The sequence below is a fragment of the Fistularia commersonii genome, chromosome 17, assembly GCF_037954325.1.
Source record: "Fistularia commersonii isolate RoL2024-O1a breed Wild chromosome 17, RoL_Fcom_v1.0, whole genome shotgun sequence".
Taxonomy (NCBI): domain Eukaryota; kingdom Metazoa; phylum Chordata; class Actinopteri; order Syngnathiformes; family Fistulariidae; genus Fistularia; species Fistularia commersonii.
The window spans coordinates 1,783,782-1,806,821 of record NC_141300.1 but is presented as its reverse complement, the minus strand read 5'-3'; the positions used below and the strand labels follow the sequence as shown (position 1 = coordinate 1,806,821).

At 58.1% G+C, this 23,040-nt stretch overlaps 4 protein-coding genes across 4 annotated transcripts; 2 read left to right on the top strand and 2 right to left on the bottom strand.

Annotated features, from left to right (window-relative positions):
- The first annotated feature begins 84 nt into the window (after positions 1-84).
- On the top strand, positions 85-8,167 carry apba2a (amyloid beta (A4) precursor protein-binding, family A, member 2a). Its single transcript, XM_086163650.1, has 12 exons — positions 85-225; positions 1,429-2,680; positions 2,798-2,911; positions 3,017-3,056; positions 3,141-3,286; positions 3,658-3,744; positions 3,831-4,016; positions 4,176-4,355; positions 4,929-5,141; positions 5,626-5,745; positions 5,829-5,969; positions 6,056-8,167. The coding sequence occupies exons 2-12, from the start codon at positions 1,460-1,462 to the stop codon at positions 6,125-6,127; spliced, it is 2,520 nt and encodes an 839-aa protein (XP_086019776.1). The 5' UTR covers positions 85-225; positions 1,429-1,459; the 3' UTR covers positions 6,128-8,167.
- A 915-nt stretch (positions 8,168-9,082) lies between these two features.
- On the bottom strand, positions 9,083-11,222 carry LOC147224688 (dual oxidase maturation factor 2-like). The gene is made up of 8 exons (XM_086163659.1): positions 11,179-11,222; positions 10,307-10,427; positions 10,176-10,233; positions 9,969-10,103; positions 9,683-9,890; positions 9,390-9,604; positions 9,165-9,310; positions 9,083-9,094 (listed from the first exon to the last, which is right to left on the bottom strand). Exons 1-8 carry the CDS (start codon positions 11,220-11,222, stop codon positions 9,083-9,085), a joined length of 939 nt encoding a protein of 312 aa, XP_086019785.1.
- On the bottom strand, positions 11,219-12,601 carry duoxa (dual oxidase maturation factor). Its single transcript, XM_086163658.1, has 7 exons — positions 12,443-12,601; positions 12,312-12,369; positions 12,105-12,239; positions 11,819-12,026; positions 11,526-11,740; positions 11,301-11,446; positions 11,219-11,230 (listed from the first exon to the last, which is right to left on the bottom strand). Exons 1-7 carry the CDS (start codon positions 12,587-12,589, stop codon positions 11,219-11,221), a joined length of 921 nt encoding a protein of 306 aa, XP_086019784.1. The 5' UTR covers positions 12,590-12,601.
- Positions 12,602-15,051: 2,450 nt separating this feature from the next.
- On the top strand, positions 15,052-21,859 carry duox (dual oxidase). The gene is given in 28 exon segments (XM_086163465.1): positions 15,052-15,151; positions 15,384-15,550; positions 15,735-15,798; positions 16,023-16,119; positions 16,214-16,304; positions 16,418-16,520; positions 16,603-16,775; positions 16,853-17,028; positions 17,101-17,357; positions 17,432-17,548; positions 17,616-17,824; positions 17,951-18,127; positions 18,302-18,527; positions 18,640-18,733; positions 18,811-18,986; positions 19,062-19,141; positions 19,202-19,233; positions 19,442-19,620; positions 19,690-19,920; positions 19,997-20,096; positions 20,169-20,218; positions 20,291-20,418; positions 20,497-20,650; positions 20,727-20,959; positions 21,058-21,216; positions 21,290-21,445; positions 21,521-21,649; positions 21,727-21,859. Coding segments are annotated over 28 exon segments (3,966 nt in total). The 5' UTR covers positions 15,052-15,066; the 3' UTR covers positions 21,850-21,859.
- Positions 21,860-23,040: the final 1,181 nt, after the last annotated feature.

Sequence of the window (23,040 nt, the reverse complement as noted above, 5' to 3'; positions counted from 1 at the left end):
TTTAAAAAATGTGTAATTAGCGCAGTCGTCACGTCCAGCCCCTCCGCCGTGCGTGTTTTGCGGGACTGCGGTCACATGACGGAGATGGAGGTGGTTGCATCTACACAGGTTCCCGGGCTTCTGTGCGGCGTTTGTCCGAAAACCCCCCTTCCGGAGCGCCGCCGCCCCGACAACTGATCCACACGCCGCTCGGACCGGAGGCCCCGCAACCCGGGGCGGATGTCGGTAAGTGGCCCCGCCGGCAAACCGCCAGTAACGGGGATGCGTATCCGCGGCGGGACGCGGGGCCCGTCCGGTGCTCCGTCACGGAGCCGGGCGGTGGGTGGATGCGGGGCTGATGTGTGGAGGAGGAGGGGCTGCGGGTGTCAGCGCGGTACCAAGGTCGATTGGGGTTCGGGATGGTTCCGGTCGACCGGTGTGTGCAGACGCAGTGCCGCCCAGCATCACGCACGGGGGGGGGGGGGGGGACACGCACACGCACATGCACACGCCGGGGGTGTTTTATGTGGCCACGCTCAGGCAGGTGGCTATGCGGCGTCCACGCACGACGGCCGCCCCTACAGCTGCGGCGCGAGTTTGGCGTGACGGCTTAAAAAAAAAAAAAAAAAAAACACTAAGAATACACCAAGGGCAGGGCGGAAACACGCACGGCAAACGCGTGCACGGACACCACCACCCCCTCTCCGTTGTTATTGTGCTGTGATTGTTCAGCACCACGGAGAGGTCATCGCTGACGCTCCACGGGGTTTGGCGTGGTCATCAGGGCGTTTCCTGCCGTCGCCGCTGTGGGCGCAGAAGATGTCTGGGTGTCAAAACCTCCTCCCCGGGTTCTCACCTGCTCGGTATGGAGTCGGTGGTGGTGGTGGTCCAGCTCCAGCTCCGGGTGTAGCTCCAGCTCCAGGTCCGGTTCCAGTTGTTGAGATGTTCTCAGAGGGAAGTCGGAGCTGCACGTTGTTGTCTTGCAACGCGGTCGGAACCTCCTCCGGTTCACCAGGGGTCTCTGCCCTGACGGGTCGGCACCGTGAAGTTATCCCTGGATTAGAATCCCGGAGGTACCAGCCGGGCACCTGATGGTGTTGTCCATCAGGCGCTATCCCTGAAATCTGACGGAAAGATCGGAAAAGGTCGGTCATTGTCGGCTCTTTGTTTCCGGCAAATCTGAGATACTCTGATCGTTTGGCTCCAAACAATCGGCCCGGTCGGTCCTCGGTAAGACATCCCGAGACACCGCCGTCGGACGATACCAGGCACTCCGCTCGGGGGGCAACTCAGGGAAGCCGCGTTTTTGTCAATAAAACTATAGATTCTGTTCATTTCCTCTGCGGTGGCAGACGACGATCTGAAGGTGACGAGCGGCATGACGACCCGGAGTGAAGAAGAACCTGCAGGAGGCGCATGTAGAACCTAACCTTCTGTTCCCGTCCGCAGGGTTGAGGGCCGCGGGCTCGCCGGGCCGGTGATGGCTCATGGAAAAAGACCAGGTGCTGTTTCCAAAATCGTGGCGTCCGTCCCGCCGCCGTGTCCAGGCCTCGGCAAACAGCGGGAGGAGCAGCTGGGTCTGGTTAGGGAAGCGTCGGTGTCGCATACCTCGAAGGATGGCGACCAGGAGCGACTGACTCCGCCCATTCCCTCCAGACGCTTTTACACCAGCTGTGACCCAAGTCCCGAAGACATGGACGACACCTGCTCGGAGTACGACAACGTGGGCTCGGATGTGGAGCAGGACTACGACGAGGTGCTGCACCTGAGCCGAGACGGCGTCATGGACATGAGGTTCTACAAGCAGTACTGTCCCGAGGACGCCGGCTACATAAAGCACACAGCGGGCGAGCACCCCGGAGAGAGCGGCGTCGGGGTGGAGGCGTCGGCGCCAAGGCCACGCCAGGGCGGCGAGATGTGCGAGGGCTCGCCGTCGGACACGAAGTCCCACCGGGCGGTGCAGCCCCTCAGGCCCCGCTGCAGGTCCGCACCCGGTGACGAGGCGGAGCGGAACGTGATGAGGGTCCAGGAGAAGAGGTTCTTCTTCACCGATGGAGACGAGATAGAGGAGGTGCTGGACGGGGCCAAATTTATCGAGGATCTGGAGCAGGAGGAAGACAACGCCGTCCAAAGGCCGGTCGGCCTTCATCAGCAGGGAGAGGGTAAGATGGTCAGAAAGGGAGGTGAAGACCGAGGAGAAGACGGCAGCACCCGAGCGAGTCGATACTCCAATGTGGCGGGGGCGGCGAGGAAGGGGGAGGGGCCCCACGGGGGCCCGAAAGAGAAGGAGAGGCAGGGGAAGGGCCGGGGGAGGAAGGGCGGAGGCCAGGAAGCCGTGCACATCATCTCCGGGGTCAAAGGTTGTCCGGCCAGCAGAGGCGAGCCGCGTGCTAAGCCATCGGCCAAGGACTACAAGAAGACGCCTGGGCGGAACAAATCCAGGAGCGGCTCCATCAAGCATCCTCCTACTGCTCCTCCACCTCCTCCTCCACCCCACCATTCCCATGTTCAGACACCGCCGGACCTCCAGAAGGCCCCGCCCCGCCGAGAGACCCCACCCGCTCCAAGGCCCAGTCCCTCCGCGGGCAGCCAGGGTGCCGACCCCAGGCCTGCCGAGACGCCACCAGCTCCTCGCCACGGCCTGGAGCTGCCTATGATGACGCTGGAGGAGAAGCAGAGGCCGACGGAGACAACGCAGCAGGTGGGACAACCTGGCGGACAACTGGAAAGATCTCTCATTATCTCCAGAACTGAGTAAGTAAGGTTCAAACGGTTCCTCGCACCTTCAGAGCTTGTTTTTTTGTTGCTGGTCTCACAGGTCAAAGCACCTGTATGCTCGCCGCCGGATGAAAAGCCGGAGGAGGCGCCAGAGCAGCCGAGGAGGCCCCAGTGTCCAGATCCCATCCCGGAGGTGGAGAGCGGCTCCCCCAAGGTGAGGCCTCGCTGCAAGCGGTGAAGGACACCGTTGAGCTAAAAGGCTCCACAGAATCACTTCTGCGATTGGAGTCTCACTGACACCAGCTCTTTCTTTCCAAAGAAATCACAGGAAGCGGCGTGTTTCCCCAGCTTTGAAGACGGTAAACGGCGCAGAACATCCCCTCTGTCATCGGCCGTCGGAAAAATTTTCGCCGTTTCAAACAGGGTGTCCTTGTGCTCGACAGTCCCCGGCCCCTGCGAGCCCGAGGATCTGATCGACGGCATCATCTTCGCCGCCAACTACCTGGGCTGCACTCAGGTGCTGTCCGACAAGAACCCGTCCAAGTCCGTCCGCATGTCGCAGGCCCACGAAGCCGTCAGCCGCGTCAAGGTAACGGGCTATGCCGCCTTCTGGGCGGCGCCCTGGGTCCTCAGAGCGAGCGAGCGAGCTTCTGCCGGACAGCCAGGCTGAGCGTTGTTTCAGAGCAGGGCTGATGATGACCTTGTAAAAGCAGAGGCATTGGAGACTTTTGATGTTGATCCAAAAACCAGCATCCGGGGTGAAGATGGAGAGGCGCCCTCGGCTCGCTTGACATCTGAGGCGGCGTTTGGATGAACACCAAAAGATCTTGCTTTTGTGATTCCACCAGCCAGCTGCTGTTCCACATTGTCACCACATGAGGGCGCTGCAGCACCACTTAGATCAGATCGTCATTGTGTTGTCGCTTCCCTAATGAAGACTGTGTGTTGTCAACTTCAAAGAGCCAAGATGAAGACTCTCAGATGATGACAGAGGTGGACCTGTTCATCTCCACGAAAGCTGTCAAAGTGCTCAACGCCGACACTCAGGTTCGGGTTCAAGATCCTTGCGATCTCGATCGGCCCCCCCCACCCTCCGGTGGTCCTGCCGAATCACTTCCCGTTGCCTCGCACAGGAGACCATGATGGACAGCGCCCTGCGGACCATCTCCTACATCGCAGATATCGGCAGCATCGTGGTCTTGATGGCTCGCAGGCGAATGTCCCAGTCGTCCTCGGAGGAGTCTTGCGACTCGCCCGTGTCCGGCGGTGAGGGGAAGAGTCAGTACGGCATGATCTGCTACATCTTTGAGTCCGAGGATGTGAGTTTCCACCCGATAGCTGCTCATGACTCTCTCAGTTCTTCTGTCTTGGTTTTGGTCAACCTAAACGCCTGTGGTCTTTCTCACCTCCCCGCTGTTGTCGAATGGGTTTACCTTGTATCTCTGAGCAGTTTTCCCCAAACACTCCCCTCCCCGCAGGCACAGCTGATCGCGCAGTCCATCGGCCAGGCCTTCAGCGTGGCCTACAGAGAGTTCCTCCGGGCCAACGGCATCAACCCCACCGACCTGAGCCAGAAGCAGTACAGCGACATCATCAGCTCCCAGGAGATGTACCACGATGACCTCGTCCATTTCTCCAACTCGGACAACTGCAAGGAGGTGCCCCGTTTTCTGTTTCAGGATTTGTTGGGCGAAGGCCGACGAGTCGTGAAGGACCTCGCCAGTCGTCCAGACCCTCTGATTCTCGTGAAAATTTGTTTGAAATCACTGAATCACAATCATTACATGTCTTTGGAGGTTCTACGTAAATCTCATCGTGGCAACTGGACTTAGAGTAGAAGACATCTCAGCTTCATCCAAGAGATTTCTCCGGTTTTGAGTGACCGCTGGGGGTCAAACCACAGACAGTTATACAAGGAACCCAAACTTCTCCTCAGTCATGTGGCCCAGACTGCTCCTCCGGGCATACCGACTGCCAGGTGGTCCAGGAGTTGCACGGTTCGTCCGGCTCCAGCCTCCATCTTGGAGTTGAAATACCATACACCCTCCACAGTCAGTCTGAACTGAAGGAGACTCTGGGACCAAGGTCTCAATGACCTTAAGGGTTAGGCTAAGGGTTAGGGTTAGGGTTAGGGGCTAGGGTATTTCCTGGTAGTCGTGTTGACCTGAGCAGGTATCTCGCCCGCCTGCCTCCGAATGTCCCGTCACGTGTCCTTTTTCTTGCCCGTCCAGCTGTACGTGGAGAAGCAGAAGGGGGAGAACCTGGGCGTGGTGATCGTGGAGTCGGGCTGGGGCTCCATCCTGCCTACCGTCATCCTCGCCAGCATGCTGAACAGCGGCCCCGCCGCCCGCTCCGGCAAGCTCAGCGTGGGGGACCAGATCATGTCCATCAACGACACCAGCCTGGTGGGCCTGCCCCTGGCCACCTGCCAGGGCATCATCAAGGTGAGGAGCCAATTGGCAACCTCTAGTCGTTGAAGGTGACACCATTATGTCGTGAGAGGGTGAACAGAGCTGCTAAAAATTTGCTTGTTGATAAAAGTTGGATGATGGACCGATGACCTCCTCCGTCCGGAGATCCTCCGGAGCAGGAAGAACCTTTAACTCATTTATTCGTCTCGGGAGCCACTCCCAGATGACACTGGGGTGAGAGGCAAGGTTTTGCCTGGACCCTAAGGCTGGTCAGCACCGTCACAGCAAGAAGGTCCCTTCTTCTTCACTGAAGACCCTATGGACATAGAACAGTCCATAGGGGATCGCATGAAGGTTAAGCCCCGCCCCTCACTCCAGTGTAAGCTACCCCAGCATCCCCTATGACCCTGTGAGCTGGATACCCAGAATGGGTAATAAATGGATGAATGAATGGAAAAATGAATCTAAGAGGGTTAAGCAGTTAGAACATCTCCTCTGTGATCTTCTCTCCCTGCAGGGACTGAAGAATCAGTTGAAGGTGAAGCTGAGCATCGTCAGCTGCCCTCCCGTCACCACCGTCCTCATCAAGCGTCCCGATCTCAAGTTCCAGCTGGGCTTCAGCGTTCAGAACGGGATTGTGAGTACGAGGAGCGAGCGAGATCTTGCCCGGATCTTGTTCCCGGTCCACCGGATGAGACGTTGACTCTCTCCCGTCCTCAGATCTGCAGCCTGATGCGCGGCGGCATCGCCGAGCGAGGCGGCGTCCGCGTCGGACACCGGATCATCGAGATCAACGGGCAGAGCGTGGTCGCCATGGCGCACGAGAAGATCGTCCAAACCCTGTCTGTGTCGGTGGGGGAGGTGAGGTCTCCCGGGCACCGGGGCCGGGACGCCGAGCCTATCAGCCGGCCAGGATTCAACGTTCTCCTCTTCCTCTCCTCCTGCAGATCAACATGAAGACCATGCCGGCCGTGATGTTCAGACTCCTGACGGGACAGGAGACGCCAGCCTACATCTGAAGACCCTGCCCTGCAGGGAGGAGCCGGGGGCGGTGGCGGCAGGATTGGGGGGTGGGGTGGGGGGGTGGGGGCGAAGGGTGGGAGGCCCAGCGTGGCGAGGAGAATTTATTTTTCTATTTTTTTGTTTCGTTGTCGTCGCGAAGCTCTGCAGAACATCCGGTTCTCATCTCCAGGCTTTCTCTCGGAACACCTCCTCATGATGGCCTTACAAGGGGAACCCTGTCAGTGCTGCTGTGCCTGACGCACTGTACCGCAGTACCACTGCCCATCAGTACTACTGCCTGTCAGTACTATAGCCTGCTTGTACTACGGCCTATCAGTACTACTGCTTGTCAGTACTACTGCTTGTCAGTACTACTGCCTGTCAGTACTTCTGCCTGTCAGTACTTCTGCACAACACCTTGGTGGGACTGTGCTTCAGGAGAACTGCGTGTAGGTCACCATGCATGTCAGTCGCACTGCATGTGGGTAGTACTGCGTGTCACTAGTGCCGTGCATCAGTAGTACTGCACGGTGTTCGCACTGCACCCGGGTAGTACTGCGTGTCAGTCGCACTGCGTGTCAGTAGCACTGTCTATGAGTTGTAGTCCTGTGCATCAGTAGTACTGTGTGCCAGTTGTACTGCGCATCGCATCAGTAGTACTGCACATCCCAGAAGCAGTACTGCACATCACGTCAGTAGTACTACACATCCGATTAACTCTGTGTCAGTCATACTACATGTAAGTCGCGCTGCTTGTCAGTCGTACTGCATGTCAGTTGTACTGCGTGTCAGTCGTACTGCGTGACAGAAATACTACACATTATGTCAGTAGCACGACACATCAGTTGCACTGCACGCCAGGTATACTGAGGGTCAGTTGTAGTTTTCGGCAGCAGTACTGTGCGTCAGTCGTGCTGAACTTCAAGGCCGCAGTACTGCACATTACATCGGTCGTACTGCGTGTATGTTGTACTGCATGTCAGTAGACCTACACGTTAGTCATACTGTGTGTCTGTGGTGATACACATCACGTCAGTCTTACCGCGTGTCAGTTGTACTACACGTCACGCCAGTTGTACTGTTTGTCAGTAGTACTACACTTCAGTCGTACTGCATGTCACGTCAGTCGTACTGTGGGTCAGTGGTACTACACGTTAGTTGTACTGCGTGTCAGTAGTGCTACTCATCACGTCAGTCATCGTGCGCATCAGTGGTGCTCCACGTCACGTCAGCAGTACTACAAGTTGGGTGACACGGCACCTCAGTTGTACTGCATGCCAGGCATACTGAAGGTCAGTTGTACTTTTCGGCAGTAGTACTGTACATCAGTAATACTGCGTGTCAGTAGCACTACGCCAGGTCCCATAGAACTGCGTGTCAGTCCTACTGGCCATCAGTAATACTGCGCGTTAGTAGTACTGCCCGTCAGTAGTACTGCCTATCAGTCTCCAGTGTGGACAAGAAGTAGCTTTAAGGTGGTTATTATTTTCTTATGCAGAGACAAATGAGTACATTTCTATTTTAGTTAGTCATTTTTATAGCGCACATGGAGCCGGACAACTCGCTTCTATTGTAAATAATGTGTGTGTGAGTGTGTGTGTGTGTGTGTGCGTGCGTGTGTCTGTGTGTGTGTGTGTGTGTGTGTGAGGGGGGGGGGGAATCACCTTCCTCATCATATATGCATGTCGTCATGGAGATCTACTGACAGTCAGACCGGGTCAGTACTGGTACTCACAGGATACTCTGAGCGCCTTCAAATACTACGTGTCATTACTATCTGTTCCAATTAAAGTGGTGAAGGAAATACTTGGATGTTAAAGTACCCCTGCTTGCAGCGCCCCCTGCTGGCAGCCTCCAGCAACCGCAAGCAAAACAAATGCCAGCAGGGGGCAGCAGAACCCACCCATGGGTGTAGCTAGTGTGTGTCTGTATTGGGGGGCAGCGTCGACACACTCTTGAAAGTACAGTATAAGTACTTTTACCAGAGAATACTACAATGTATCCTACTACACATTACTGACAACTACAACCATAATACAAATACTGCTTCATGCTGACTTGGTGGTTTTTATCTGGTTCCTTCTTCGCGGAGACTCCAGAAGTGACCTTTGACCTGCTAAGGGCCAGCCAATCGCAGCTCACGCTGGGGCAAAAGGCGGGGCTTAACCCGGCCGTCTTGGCTGTCAATCACAGAAACGCAGACCTTCACCCTCTCATTCACACCTGCAATTTAGAGTCATATGGTGAACCCTAGGGAGCAGAACCTAACACTTGGTGAAGGGAATTTTTTTGGTCTCTTCTAACTCAGTCATTTACTCATTCATCCATTCATTCACGTATTCATTATCTCATCCGCTCACCCACTCATTCAATTCATTCACTCTCTTACTTATTCATTCACTCACTCACTCATTCATTCACTCACTACCTCAATCTTTCATCAATCAATTCATTCATTCATTCATGCACTCACTCATTCATTCATTCACTTATCCATTCATTTATTCACTCAATCACTCCATTCAGTCATTCACTCAGTCATTATCATTAATTTATTCATTCATTCACTCAATCGCTCATTAATTCATTCACTCACTAACTCACGCTTCCATCCATTGATTCATGCATTCTCGCACTCATTTGTTCACTCACGTATTCATTCAGCCATTCACTCAGTCATTCTTTTCATTTATTCATTCATTCATTCACTGACTCCCTTCTTTATTCACTCACTAACTCACTTTCATCTATTCCTTCAATTCAGCCAGTCATACACTCACCCATTCATTCACTCATTCATCCCTTCATATCCAGTGAGGCCCCAAGAAAACCCGTGAGCTGCAGAGGTTCATGACTTTATTAACACGCGATAGAAAACTATTTACATCTGTGACACCAAGAGCTTCACGGTGACCTCCGTGGCAGGAGACACCTGGGGTTCCACCAGCAGGAGCAGGAAAAGGTGGAGGAGGTCATACTTGCCCCTGAAACACAAGGGGGGCGGTTAGCGGGTCTCGGGTAACAATATGGAGAGGGTGCGCTTCATCCACCTACCTCCCCGGTCCCCCCGACCGGAGACGCCGCTCCATCCAGGGCGCGGGAGCTCCGACCTTGGTGAACCCCGCAGACTTGCTTGGCCCTCTCCGGGGACAGGAAGTTCAACGTCAGCACCAGGACCCCCACGGCAACGCACAGCACACCTGAGGAGGCCACAGCGGGTACTGGGGTAGTACACATAGAAGAAGAAGAAGACGGCTGGAGGAGTCTTCTGTGACCCACCTGTGACCACGGCCAGCCAGAAGGACGGGCCCAGCTGGACCTGGAAGGACCGCGAGCCGATGGAGAAGACGCACGGCGGCGCCTTCCCGGCGGCGGCGAAGGAGGCGGCCGAGAGGAGCAGCAGAACGGCGGTGGCCAGCGCCGTGCAACCGGCCTGCGGCGGCGCCGCCATTAGGAGTAGGACATTGGTGAGCGCCCAGGTGGAGAACGCCGCCCTGCAGGAGGGGACAACAGGCAGGGTTGGAGACGTTCCTGAGATGACGATGAGGAGGTGGAGTTCTGCTGATACCCACCAGAGGGCGGCGGAGGCGTAGCGTCCGGCGTGGCGGTATCGTCCAAGGAGGCGGCAGGGGCTTCCGCGGGTGAACTTCTCTGCCACGTAGAGGATGGGGGTGGGCAGGCCTCGCTCCAGGGCCTCCTGGTACTTCTCCTCCATCGCGTCACGCCAGCCGAACATCTCGTTGTAGTCGATGGTCTCGTTGAGCTGCTCCACCGGCGTCCCTGCGGGGGAAGGGCAGGGAGGGTGTCGGTTCAAGAGCCAATGGGAGGAGCCCGTGGGACACTCTCGCCCTGACTCACCCCTCAGGGTGACGTTGATGCCGCCGAGGCCGACATGCAGGCCCACCTGGGCGTGAACCACCGCGCTGCTGAAGGACTTGTAGGAGGTGCTGGTGGTCACCGTGGCCTGGGCCCAGTCGCTGGTAAAGTTGAGGGCTGCGGGTTGAGGAACCAGTGAGGAGCGGGCGGGGGAAAAACGCGACGACGGCAAAAGTGGTGTGAACTCACCCACGATCACGGCGGCCACGAACAAGCCGGCGGTGATCCTCAGCGTCCAGAAGAACCTCTGACGGGAGCAGACGGACCGCGTTAGGTCCCGTCAGGCGCCTCCGGGAGACGCCGAGACCGGCCGAACTCACCGACCTCCCCCTGATCCCGGGCAGGATGAGGAGCAGGCCGAGCGCCAGCGAGGCATGTTTCCGAGTGGAACATGCCGAGACGGGGGACGGGCCGGACCCCCATGTGGAGCCCAGCAGACCCCTCCACAGGGGACAGAGGGCCTCAAGGACTCTACGGTGAGAACGCGTCTTCTGAGCCTCTGCAGATGTTCTACCTCGCCTGCGGTGGCGCAGGAAGCTGCCTGGGGGGGGGGGGGGGGGGTTGTTGTTGTCTGGTCTCCAGGCTGGAGGCTCTTCTTCTTCATTATCTCATCCGCTCACCCACTCATTCAATTCATTCACTCTCTTACTTATTCATTCACTCACTCACTCATTCATTCACTCACTACCTCAATCTTTCATCAATCAATTCATTCATTCATTCATGCACTCACTCATTCATTCATTCACTTATCCATTCATTTATTCACTCAATCACTCCATTCAGTCATTCACTCAGTCATTATCATTAATTTATTCATTCATTCACTCAATCGCTCATTAATTCATTCACTCACTAACTCACGCTTCCATCCATTGATTCATGCATTCTCGCACTCATTTGTTCACTCACGTATTCATTCAGCCATTCACTCAGTCATTCTTTTCATTTATTCATTCATTCATTCACTGACTCCCTTCTTTATTCACTCACTAACTCACTTTCATCTATTCCTTCAATTCAGCCAGTCATACACTCACCCATTCATTCACTCATTCATCCCTTCATATCCAGTGAGGCCCCAAGAAAACCCGTGAGCTGCAGAGGTTCATGACTTTATTAACACGCGATAGAAAACTATTTACATCTGTGACACCAAGAGCTTCACGGTGACCTCCGTGGCAGGAGACACCTGGGGTTCCACCAGCAGGAGCAGGAAAAGGTGGAGGAGGTCATACTTGCCCCTGAAACACAAGGGGGGCGGTTAGCGGGTCTCGGGTAACAATATGGAGAGGGTGCGCTTCATCCACCTACCTCCCCGGTCCCCCCGACCGGAGACGCCGCTCCATCCAGGGCGCGGGAGCTCCGACCTTGGTGAACCCCGCAGACTTGCTTGGCCCTCTCCGGGGACAGGAAGTTCAACGTCAGCACCAGGACCCCCACGGCAACGCACAGCACACCTGAGGAGGCCACAGCGGGTACTGGGGTAGTACACATAGAAGAAGAAGAAGACGGCTGGAGGAGTCTTCTGTGACCCACCTGTGACCACGGCCAGCCAGAAGGACGGGCCCAGCTGGACCTGGAAGGACCGCGAGCCGATGGAGAAGACGCACGGCGGCGCCTTCCCGGCGGCGGCGAAGGAGGCGGCCGAGAGGAGCAGCAGAACGGCGGTGGCCAGCGCCGTGCAACCGGCCTGCGGCGGCGCCGCCATTAGGAGTAGGACATTGGTGAGCGCCCAGGTGGAGAACGCCGCCCTGCAGGAGGGGACAACAGGCAGGGTTGGAGACGTTCCTGAGATGACGATGAGGAGGTGGAGTTCTGCTGATACCCACCAGAGGGCGGCGGAGGCGTAGCGTCCGGCGTGGCGGTATCGTCCAAGGAGGCGGCAGGGGCTTCCGCGGGTGAACTTCTCTGCCACGTAGAGGATGGGGGTGGGCAGGCCTCGCTCCAGGGCCTCCTGGTACTTCTCCTCCATCGCGTCACGCCAGCCGAACATCTCGTTGTAGTCGATGGTCTCGTTGAGCTGCTCCACCGGCGTCCCTGCGGGGGAAGGGCAGGGAGGGTGTCGGTTCAAGAGCCAATGGGAGGAGCCCGTGGGACACTCTCGCCCTGACTCACCCCTCAGGGTGACGTTGATGCCGCCGAGGCCGACATGCAGGCCCACCTGGGCGTGAACCACCGCGCTGCTGAAGGACTTGTAGGAGGTGCTGGTGGTCACCGTGGCCTGGGCCCAGTCGCTGGTAAAGTTGAGGGCTGCGGGTTGAGGAACCAGTGAGGAGCGGGCGGGGGAAAAACGCGACGACGGCAAAAGTGGTGTGAACTCACCCACGATCACGGCGGCCACGAACAAGCCGGCGGTGATCCTCAGCGTCCAGAAGAACCTCTGACGGGAGCAGACGGACCGCGTTAGGTCCCGTCAGGCGCCTCCGGGAGACGCCGAGACCGGCCGAACTCACCGACCTCCCCCTGATCCCGGGCAGGATGAGGAGCAGGCCGAGCGCCAGCGAGGAGAACACCAGGATGACGGCCAGAAGGCGGCCGCTGAAGATGAAGGGGGTTCTTTGTAGGGGGTAGAATGGGTAGGTGTCATCGTAGAGGGTCATCTCCGGTCCAGGTCCAGGTCCTGCAGACTCACAGAGGAGCCACTGTTAGCGGAGGAGATCTCTTACCCGAGTGTGGCTCCAAGTATCCAGATATCAGGTCTCACGTGGAGAAACTGATGTGGAAAAAACAGTCAATAAGAAGTTTCTCCTAACCTGGGAGCTTCTGAGTTGCAGAAGTGAGTGACTGTGCCCCGCCCCCTTAAACTCCCTTTATACCTGACGAGAAGAAGGAGGAGGAGGAGGAGGAGGAGGAGGAGGTCTGGGCTGGACAGGAGGTGTGCTCAGGCGTGACGTGGGTGTCCGGGAGTCATTGAAAAGCCACGCACCGAGTGACTCCGGCAGTCCAGAGCTCTCTCGTTCTCTCTAGAGCTTCTACGCCTCCAGCGTCCTGCCCTGGTGGAACCCTCACCGCCACCAGCTACCACCCACCAACCCTCCGTGGTCCAAAAGCTCCTCTCGTTCCCATGGATCCGCAGTGGGGTGTCCTCCTGCTGCTCTGCTTGGCAGGACCCGGACTCGCAGAAGGTCCGACGCCCAAAACCCGCCGCTGGGAGCCCCCCCGCTTCGACGGCTGGTACAACAGCCTGGGGACCCCCCGCCGCGGCACCGTGGGTGAGTTCAGGGAGCCCCGCCCCCTCCAGCTGACCCCGCCGCATACATGACCCCTCCTGACCCCCCATTCCCCAGGTTCCCCCCTGGTGCGCCTCGTTCCCGCCCTCTACCAGGATGGGGTCTACCAGGCGCTCCAGGAGCCGCGGCTGCCAAACCCCCGCAGACTGAGCCGCCTTCTGGCCGCCGGCACCGCGGCCCTGCCCTCCGCCCGGAACCGGACCGTGCTGGCGCTCTTCTTCGGTAAGGACTGGATCTCAGGTTGACATGCCTGTGCTGCACGGTGTTGTATCAGGACCTGCGTTAGGTCGCACTTCATCCCGGACAGGATATGGAGAAGATCCTGGAAGCGGAAGGGCCTGTAGAGAGTTCTATAGAAGGTTCTGCAAAGGGTTCTACAAGGGGTCATGTAGAGGGTTCTGTCGAGGGTCCATAGAAGGTCCGACAGGAGGGTCCTATAGAGGGTTCTGCACAGGGAAATAAAGGGGGTTCTCCAGAGAAAGTTCTGCAGAGGGTCATATCGAGGTTTCCACAGATGTTCTACGGAAGGTCCTGTAGAGGGTCCTACAGAGGGTCCTATAGAGAATTCTGTAGATTCTGCAAAACCCACTGCAGAAAGGGTTCTACACTCTACAGGGTAGACTCTACACTGTAGAAAGGGTTCTTCAGATGGTTCAATTGAGGGTTCCATAGATTTCCTTCAGAGAGTCCCTCAGAGGCTCTGCAGAGAGTCTGATGGAGGTTTCTGCAGAGTTCCTAAACAGAGTTCTACAGGGTCCTGCCGATAGTTATTATAGAGGGTTCTGCAGGGAGTTCCTCTGCAGAAGGGGTTCTAAATCCAAAAGTGTAGAGGGTTCCACAGAGAATCCTATGGGGGTCTCTGATGCATGTTCCACAGAGGGTCCTATTTCGGGTTGCAGCGAGTCCTGCAGAGGGTTCTACAGGGGATCCTACGTCGAGTGCCACAAATTTCCTGCAGTGGGTCCTACAGAGGTTCTGCAGAGGGTCATATAGAGCAGTGGTTCCCTACCTTTATCACCGCAGACGATCAATGCTCGACAATTTTATGCAGACCCGGGAGGGCGGGGGTGCAGATTGTTTATGTTGCGACAATAACATGAATCCACTGTGTGCGTCCACCTTTTCCCTTTTGAAAAGAAACTTTCCATCTGACGTCTGTTTTTTACTCATTTTGCTCGCTTGTGGGTTACATTTTTGGCGCTCAAGTGACCGAGATGAAGCCCAGAGTTCCGTTCATTTTTCAATATAAAATGTTTTTCAAAATCAAGATTGTTCAGATTCAGATAATAAATCCAATGGAAGTAATTGATTATTTCTTGTGCGGCACGACACCGATCGATCCACGGAGCAGTACCGGTCCGTGGATCTATAAAGGGTCCTACAGAAGTTCTGCAAGCTCCTGTAAGGTTCCCCTCAATCTCATGCAGGCTCATGTTCAGGGTTTCTGAGGTCCCAGCTCCTCCTCCTTCTCCAGGGTACCACGTGATGTTTGAAGTGACGGATTCTCGGGCCCCCGGCTGTCCCCCCGAGTTCCTCCACATCTCCGTCCCCAAGGGAGACCCTTCCTTCGACCCGTGGGGCAGCGGGGGGGTCCGGCTGCCCTTCCAGAGGGGTCCGTGGGACAGGGCGTCTGGCCAGAGCCCCAGCAACCCCCGCACACAGGTGGGACCCCGCTCCCGCAAGGACCCCGCCTCTCCGGGCAGGTTCTTCAGGTTCTCCGTGCTCCTCAGGTGAACCTGGTGACGGCATGGATAGACGGCAGCTCCATCTACGGCCCCTCCGCCTCCTGGTCCGACTCGCTGAGGAGCTTCTCAGGGGGCCGGCTGGAGGCCGGGTCCGAGTGGAACATGCCGAGACGGGGGACGGGCCGGACCCCCATGTGGAGCCCAGCAGACCCCTCCACAGGGGACAGAGGGCCTCAAGGACTCTACGGTGAGAACGCGTCTTCTGAGCCTCTGCAGATGTTCTACCTCGCCTGCGGTGGCGCAGGAAGCTGCCTGGGGGGGGGGGGGGGGGGTTGTTGTTGTCTGGTCTCCAGGCTGGAGGCTCTTCTTCTTCTTTTGTCTCCATTCTGTTGTCATGTCTGTGAAAACAAACAGCCCAATTATGTTCTGGCTCTTTGCGGTCGAAGCCCATGTAAGTTCTCCCATCTTCTGGTCTCCAGAGTTGGGAAATGCCTGGGCAAATGAAAACATCTTCACGGCCGCTGAGGGGATCGTCTGGTTCCGCTACCACAACCACGTGGCTTCCAAGCTGCAGGCGGAGAACCCGGCCTGGTCGGACAACAGGCTGTTCCAGAACGCCAGGAGGACGGTGGTGGCCACGTTTCAGGTGAGCCTTCAACCCTTTCTCCAACGGTTGAAGGCAACATCTCACCCGGATCTTCTCTGTGCTTCACCTGGAGCCACGAAGTTTATCCGCGAATATGTCTAGGAGATGGTCTTTAGATGGACGGGCAGGTGATCGCTGTGTCCTTCAAGTGCGGCTCACTGATGTTCTTCATCTGCAAACCCAGAACATTGCCCTGTACGAGTGGCTTCCAGGGTTCCTTGGAGACCGAGGCCTCCCGCCGTACGCAGGTGAGCTCAGTCTGCGGGTGAAGCTCCGCTGACCACGAGCCGTGGTCTGCTGTGACGCTGTTTGTCTGGAGGAACGTGCTGATTCAGCGAATGCACCGCCTTGAGTGGCACCTTCTGCTGAGTGGGCAGACGATGGAGGCTCCGGGCCCGCGGTCTTCATCCCTGGCTGCCTCCGTGACGCTGACCTCTTTGTCCTCCTGTGGTCTCCGCTCCCATCTCCACAGGGTACCAGAAGTTCGTGGACCCGGGGATCTCCCCCGAGTTCCAGGCCGCCGCCATCAGGTTCGGCATCACGATGGCGCCCCCAGGTGTTTACATGAGGTACTGCCTGATCTCCTTAGAACCTTCTGACGGAGCTGGAGGAGTCTCCTGGGGTCCAGGTGAAGGTTCCTCCCGCTCCTCCTCTCTCCCGCAGAAACAGAACCTGCCATTTCCGAACGGTCGTTGACGGCGACGGCGGCTTCTCCCCGGCGATGCGTCTCTGCAACAGCTTCTGGAAGCGTCGGGTACGGCGGCCGCGTACATCTCCATCCTGATTGGCCGCTTTCGTTATCCTCCAAGACATCCCGTAAACCTCTCATCTCCATGGAGCTTCTGAAGGGACACTTTTTCTCTCCAGGAAACCAACGTGAAGACGGGCAGGGACGTGGACGACCTCCTGCTGGGCATGGCCTCCCAGGTGGCGGAGAGAGAAGACCATGTGGTCGTGGAGGACCTGAGAGGTGTGTTTGGTCCTCCATCTTCTTACACAGGCACATATACACACACGCACTCACACACACACACACTTCTGCGTTCCCACAGACTTCATGTACGGGCCTCTGAGGTTCAGCCGCTCGGACCTGGTGGCGCTGACGGTCCAGAGGGGGCGGGACTTCGGCCTCCGTGGCTACACCGAGGTCCGCGAGGCTCTGGACCTTCCTCCTGTGAGGACCTTCGAGGAGCTCAGTCCTTCCCTGAACCGCAGCGACCCGCGGGTAGGACCTCCCGACGCCGGCGGTGGAGCCTGGAGGTCAGGTCGGGCGAAGCCTGACCCGTGCACGTATGTGCGCAGCTGCTCCGCAGGGTGGCGGAGCTGTACGGTGGGGACGTCTCCAAGCTGGAGCTCTTCCCCGGGGGCCTCCTGGAGGCCCTGGACGGGCCCGGCCCGGTCTTCTCCACCATCATCCTGGACCAGTTCCGCCGCATCAGAGACGGCGACCGCTTCTGGTTCGAGAACAGACAGAACGGGTGAGTCCCGCCGCCGCCGTCAGCCATCATGGCAGGTCCCACGGGCACCAATACTCCAGGCTTCTGGTCCAGGATGTTCTCGGACGAGGAGATCCGGTCCATCAGGAACACCGCCTTCCACGACGTGCTGGCGGCGGTGACCGGCGCCGAGGCGTCCGACTTACAGAGGGACGTCTTCTTCTGGCTGGACGGCGACCCGTGTCCTCAGCCGGGCCAGCTGGCGCCGCCGGAGCTCCGCCCCTGCACCAACGCCACCCGCCTGCACTACTTTGACGGGAGCACATCGGGGTTCCTGACCTTCATGGCGGTCCTCCTCCTCCTGCCTGTAGGTCCGTATCCTTCTCGTCACCTCTTCCTCCTCGGCGCCGCCGACCCCGTCGTGACCCCTCCCCCTCCTCCCCAGTGGGCTTCCTGTCGGCCTGCATGATGGCGTTGCTCCGCAAGCATCGCTACGAGGAGCTCCGGAGGAGCGGAGAAGCTGCCGATGGGACGGAGAAGGAGCCTCCGGTTGGAGTGCCAGGTAGGATGGTGGTGGAGATGAACCATCTGGGGGGGGGCGGAGGTAACGTGTGACCTTCCCACCCCAGCCCAGGAGTGGCGGGGTCATGACAAGCCTCTGCGTCCCGTCACCCTGGAGGTGGATGAGAAGAAGCGGCTGCGGGTCTTTGACGCCTCCTCCTCGGGACCTTCTCTCCGCCGCCTCAATCTGGCCAAAGAGGACTTCCTGGACCTTCGCCTGTCCAGTGACCGGCACGGTAGAGTCCTCCTGCTCCGGGTCCCCAGGGAGTATGACCTGGTGAGTCGCTGAGCCAGTAGGTGACCCGGAAACCCGGATCTGCTCCACACCTCCAGGAGGTACCTCTGGATGTCATCGGCCACCTGACCCTTTGACCTTCTCCTGGCCGTCTCCTTGCAAATCCAGGTGGTGTTCTTCGGTGACGAGAGCCAGCGCAGTTCTTTTGTGCGCCTCCTGCTCCAGGAGGTGGAGCTGGAGGCCAGGCTGAAGGAGCTGACGGAGAAGGAGCTGCTGAAGGACGCTCTGACCCAGGAACGGAGAGCTCACGTCGTGGAGACCTTCATCCGACGTGCGTTCTCCAAGGTAAAGACCACCCCCTCCGCCCTGCCCATCATCTTCTCCAAGCTGCCCGACGTCTCCTCCGCCTCACCGATCAAAAACCTCCTCCGTCTATCCCGACACCTTCTCCTCACACCGCGGTGGTTCCTGCTGTTGACCTGTGCCGTGGGCGTGGCTGACGTTGCCGCTCTTCCTAAGCTCCTGGAAATTGAGAAGCAGGACGCTGGAGATGTGAGCGATGTCTCCAGCAGGAGAGCCCGGGAGGTTCTGGACTGCGAGCTGACCACCGCCGAGTTCGCCGAGGTCCTGGGCCTCCGGCCAGACTCGCTCTTCGTCAACTCCATGTTCACGCTCGCGGACAAGGATGGCAACGGCTTCCTGTCCTTCCAGGAGTTCCTGGACGTGATGGTCGTGTTCATGAAAGGTGAAGATGAGGTCTCCGAAGCAAAGCGAGGGGTTTGATGGACTCGCCATGTTCCACCAAGGGGCTTCACGGTGTGTCGCTGGAAACCAATAAATACAACTGGGTTCCTCAGGTTCCTCTGAGGAAAAGTCCAAGATGATGTTCTCCATGAACGACGTGGGCGGAACCGGCTTTCTGACCAGAGAGGAATTCTCCAGGATGCTGAGGTTCGATCGTCTCTTCTTCTCGCGACGGTGCCGTCAGGGCTTCCGTGGACCTCGGCGACCGCTCCGATCTCCTCCAGGTCTTTCATCGAAATCTCCAACGGCGCTCTGTCCAAGAGCCGGGCCGAGGACGCTATCGGCGCCATGCTGCAGGCCGCCGGCTTCCACCACAAGGAGAAGATCACCTGGGAGGACTTCCACCTCCTCCTGCGAGACCACGAGAAGGAGCTGCAGTCGGCGCGGCTCACCCTCAGAGGTGAGGAGAGGTTGGTCCTCCTCCTCCTCCTCAGTCTCCTCACCCTCTCTGACGTCGCTCGTGTACCTCCTGCAGGGATGGAGAAACACCAGAAGAAGCGTCCGGGTGGAGAGCACAGGGTGTCCTTCATGGGCCCGGCCGGCAGGTGAGAGACGGTAGCGTCATCCACAGGAGGCCAAGGTCATGATGGTCCTTCTCTTCTCGGCAGAACCAAGGCGGATGGGCAGGAGCCACGTAGGAGGAGGAGGTGAGTTGTCTCCGAGGGGTTCGGAATGGGTCCAGGAGATGGTTTCGGGAGATGCTTTCAGGCCCCGGGGCCTCTGGTACATCACTGTTGTTCTGGATGCCGGGGTTTGCTGTGATGCAACCCGTGGAGACCGAGGAGGTCTTCCTGATCCAGGAGCAGGAGGCGCGGCCACGCGACCCTCAGACCTTCACAGCACCTCCTCCTTCAGGTCAGGCGCCAGGACGCCGCGTGTCTACGTGAAGCCCAGACGCGTCCGCTACGTGAGGAACCCGTTGCGGCAGAAAGTCCAGCAGCTAAAGCGATTTGTGGAGAACTACCGTCGGCAGGCGGTCTGCTTGATGGCGGTGTACGGCGTCACAGCTGGCCTGGCGCTGGAGAGGAGCTACCGTGAGTGCCGGTCAGAAGGTGCCGTTCTCCTCTGGGAGGACCTCCTGATGCGATGTGAGCTTCTTCCAGACTATGGTCTTCACGCGACGTCCTCCGGCGTCCCCGGCACCTCGGCGGTGGGCGTCATCGTGTCCCGCAGCTCGGCGGCCGCCGTCTCCTTCCTGTTCCCGTGTCTTCTCCTGACGGTCTGCCGGAACCTCATCACCGCCTGCCGCGAGACCTTCCTCAACAGATACGTGCCCTTCGACGCCGCCGTGGACCTCCACCGCTCCATGGCCGTGACCGCCGTGGTCCTGGCGGGTGGGTGGAGACGCCGTTCAATCGGGCGGCTTCCGGCGTGTTCGGTGTGTCAGTGAGACCTCTGTGTGATCTCCAGTGGTCCACAGCCTGGGCCACGTGGTCAACATCTACATCTTCTCCGTCAGCGACCTCAGCATCCTGTCCTGCCTCTTCCCTGACCTCCTGGACAACAACGGGTGAGGTCGCCGCGCTCCGTCTTTCGGTTCCTCGTTGCGCCCCTCGAACCCGACGTCTCGTCTTCTCCGCAGCTCCGAGCTTCCTCTGAGATGGTCCTGGTGGTTCTTCCGAACCGTCCCAGGTACAGTAGGTCGGCTCCGAGCAGGTCAAACGCGGGTTCCTCTCATCGTACTCGACGGTTCTGGATCTCCAGGCGTGACCGGCATCTTGCTCCTGCTCACCTTTGCCTTCATGTACGTCTTCGCCTCCCGCCGTTTCCGCCGCATCAGCTTCCGCGGGTTCTGGATCTCGCACTACCTCTTCGTGGTCGTGTACCTTCTGGTGAGTGCTATTCGGATGTGCGCCGCTTCTTAACGCCCCGCAAAAAAAAAAAACCTGCTCTTCTTCTCGACGCGGAAGATGATCGTCCACGGTAGCTCCGCTCTGCTCCAGGAGCCCAGCTTCCACATCTTCCTCATCCCGCCGGCGCTCCTCTTCCTGCTGGACAAACTCATCAGCCTGAGCCGGAAGAAGGCGGAGATCCCCGTGCTTCGGGCCGAGCTGCTGCCTTCAGGTGCGCGGGGCGCTCCTCGGTTCCTCGCGGCTCCATCGGCTTCACTCGAGCCAGATGCGTGTGTGCCTTTCTGCAGGCGTGACGTATCTGGAGTTCAAGAAGCCTCCGGGCTTCGTGTACCGTTCCGGTCAGTGGGTGAGGGTGTCGTGCCTGAAGTTGGGCGTGGACGAGTACCACCCCTTCACGCTGACGTCTGCTCCTCACGAGGAGAACCTGAGCCTTCACGTCCGGGCCGTGGGGCCGTGGACGGGCCGGCTCCGCCGGCTCTTCTCCCAGGAGGACCTCCCGGGGCTCGGGTCCTTCCCCAAGGCAGGGCGCGCTCGTTCTCCTCACCTCCGCCTTCCCGTTCGGGTGCGGGTTCTCCTCCAGCTCCTGGTTCTGACGACGTCTTCTCCGATCCCCCCCAGTTGTCCCTGGACGGTCCGTTCGGTGAGGGTCACCAGGAGTGGATAGACTTCCAGGTGTCGGTTCTGGTGGGCGGCGGCATCGGCGTCACCCCCTTCGTGTCCATCCTCAAAGACCTGGCCTTCAAGTCGTCCATCCGGTCCAAGATCCAGTGCGAGAAGGTGGAGGGCGGTCCGGTTCTGCGGCTCCGCCCCCGTGGAGGTCGCTGACCTTCTCCCTCTTTGCTCCCCGCAGGTGTACTTCATCTGGGTGACCAGGACGCAGCGGCAGTTCGAGTGGGTGTCAGACGTCATCAGGGAGGTGGAGGAGATGGACGCCCTGGAGCTGGTGTCCGTCCACACCTACATCACTCAGGTGGCGGAGAAGTTCGACCTCCGCACCACCATGCTGGTGAGCAGGAGGCGGTGGAATCGCGACGCGAGCGTGGAGTTCCTTGATCTTCTGAGATGGTGTCTCCGGTTGCAGTACGTGTGCGAGCGCCACTTCCAGAAGGTGCGGAACCGCAGCCTCTTCACCGGCCTGCGCTCTGTCACGCACTTTGGCCGCCCGCCGTTCCTCTCCTTCTTCAGCTCCCTGCAGGAGGTCCACCCCGAGGTCGGTCCTCCGGCCGAAGTACTCCGTCTATCGACGTTCTCCGCCTCGTCCTCACGTCCGCCTTTGTCCCCCTGCAGGTGGCGAAAGTCGGCGTCTTCAGCTGTGGACCTCCTGGGCTGACCAAGAATGTGGAGAAGGCCTGCCAGCAGATCAACAAGAGGGACCTGGCCCGCTTCGTGCACCACTACGAGAACTTCTGAGAGGAGATCCAGGGTGGGCGTTAAAGAGACACCATCACGCTCTGGCAGGGGGTTTGGACGATTGACAGCTGACCTGCCCAGGTTTAGCCCCGCCCCCACGAGCCTTCATGGATAAACAAATCGATTCCAAGTGATCAATGATCTGGTCTACGTGTGGAACATCTCGTCCAGGCCTGGCCAACCTGCGACTCCCAAGCCACGTGCAGCTGTTACGTTCATGTCGAATTCTGCGTTTGCGTGTTTTTTACTGCCAGCGTTCTCCGCGCACAGCAAAAAAAACACACGCAAACACAAAAATCGACATGAACGTAACAGCTGCACGTGGCTTGGGAGTCGCAGGTTGGCCAGGCTTGATCTCGTCAGAGAACGTTCCTAGTGGTGGGAGATGGTCCTCTGAGAAAAGGAACCAATGAATAAAACCCAAACCTTGAAACCTGATCAGCGTGTCGAGTGATCAAACACACACACACACACACACACACACACACTGTAGAACACTGTAATAACATATTTATAACCAATGTGCAGCCAAAAGTCCTTGTTGAGCAAAAGATAGAGGCTGGAAGAAGAATGTGGGAGAACGTTTGTAGAACGTTTGTAGAACCTTTGGAGAACGTTTGGAGAACGGCGGTGTTTCGTCCTCTGCAGGACATGGCAGGTGCGGTGCTGCGATCGGAGCGTTAACGTGGAGCTGCGGCACCGCCGTGCACGCTGGTCCACGCTGGTAACCTTTCGGGTGAAGGTCAGTGGTCCAGCAGGCGTCAATCGTCTCAATTAAACCATGACTTTTCTGCATCCAGCTGATGACTCCTAACCTGTGGGGGGAACCTTTGGTTCAACCACAACCATAATAACAGCAAAATAGTTTTGTAATAGTGTAATAACAGTGTAATAACAGTGTGATAAGAGTGTAATAACAAAGTCAGACAATTGAACACCCCAGTGCGTCACTTCTTGATTGAATCACGTTTTAATGATGATTGAGAGATGCCATGCAGGAGACCATGGAGAGAACCCCGGGCATGTTCGGGTAGAGCCACACCTCCTTGAGAGAGGTCACCAGAGGACCAGGACAGTGGAGGACAGTGAACATGCTTGCTGAACGAGTGTCTGGACTGGAACGGCGCCCTCCTGTGGTGGAACCTGGGACATTCTCCGCTCCCCCTCCACTCAGCAGCTGACGTTCCTCAA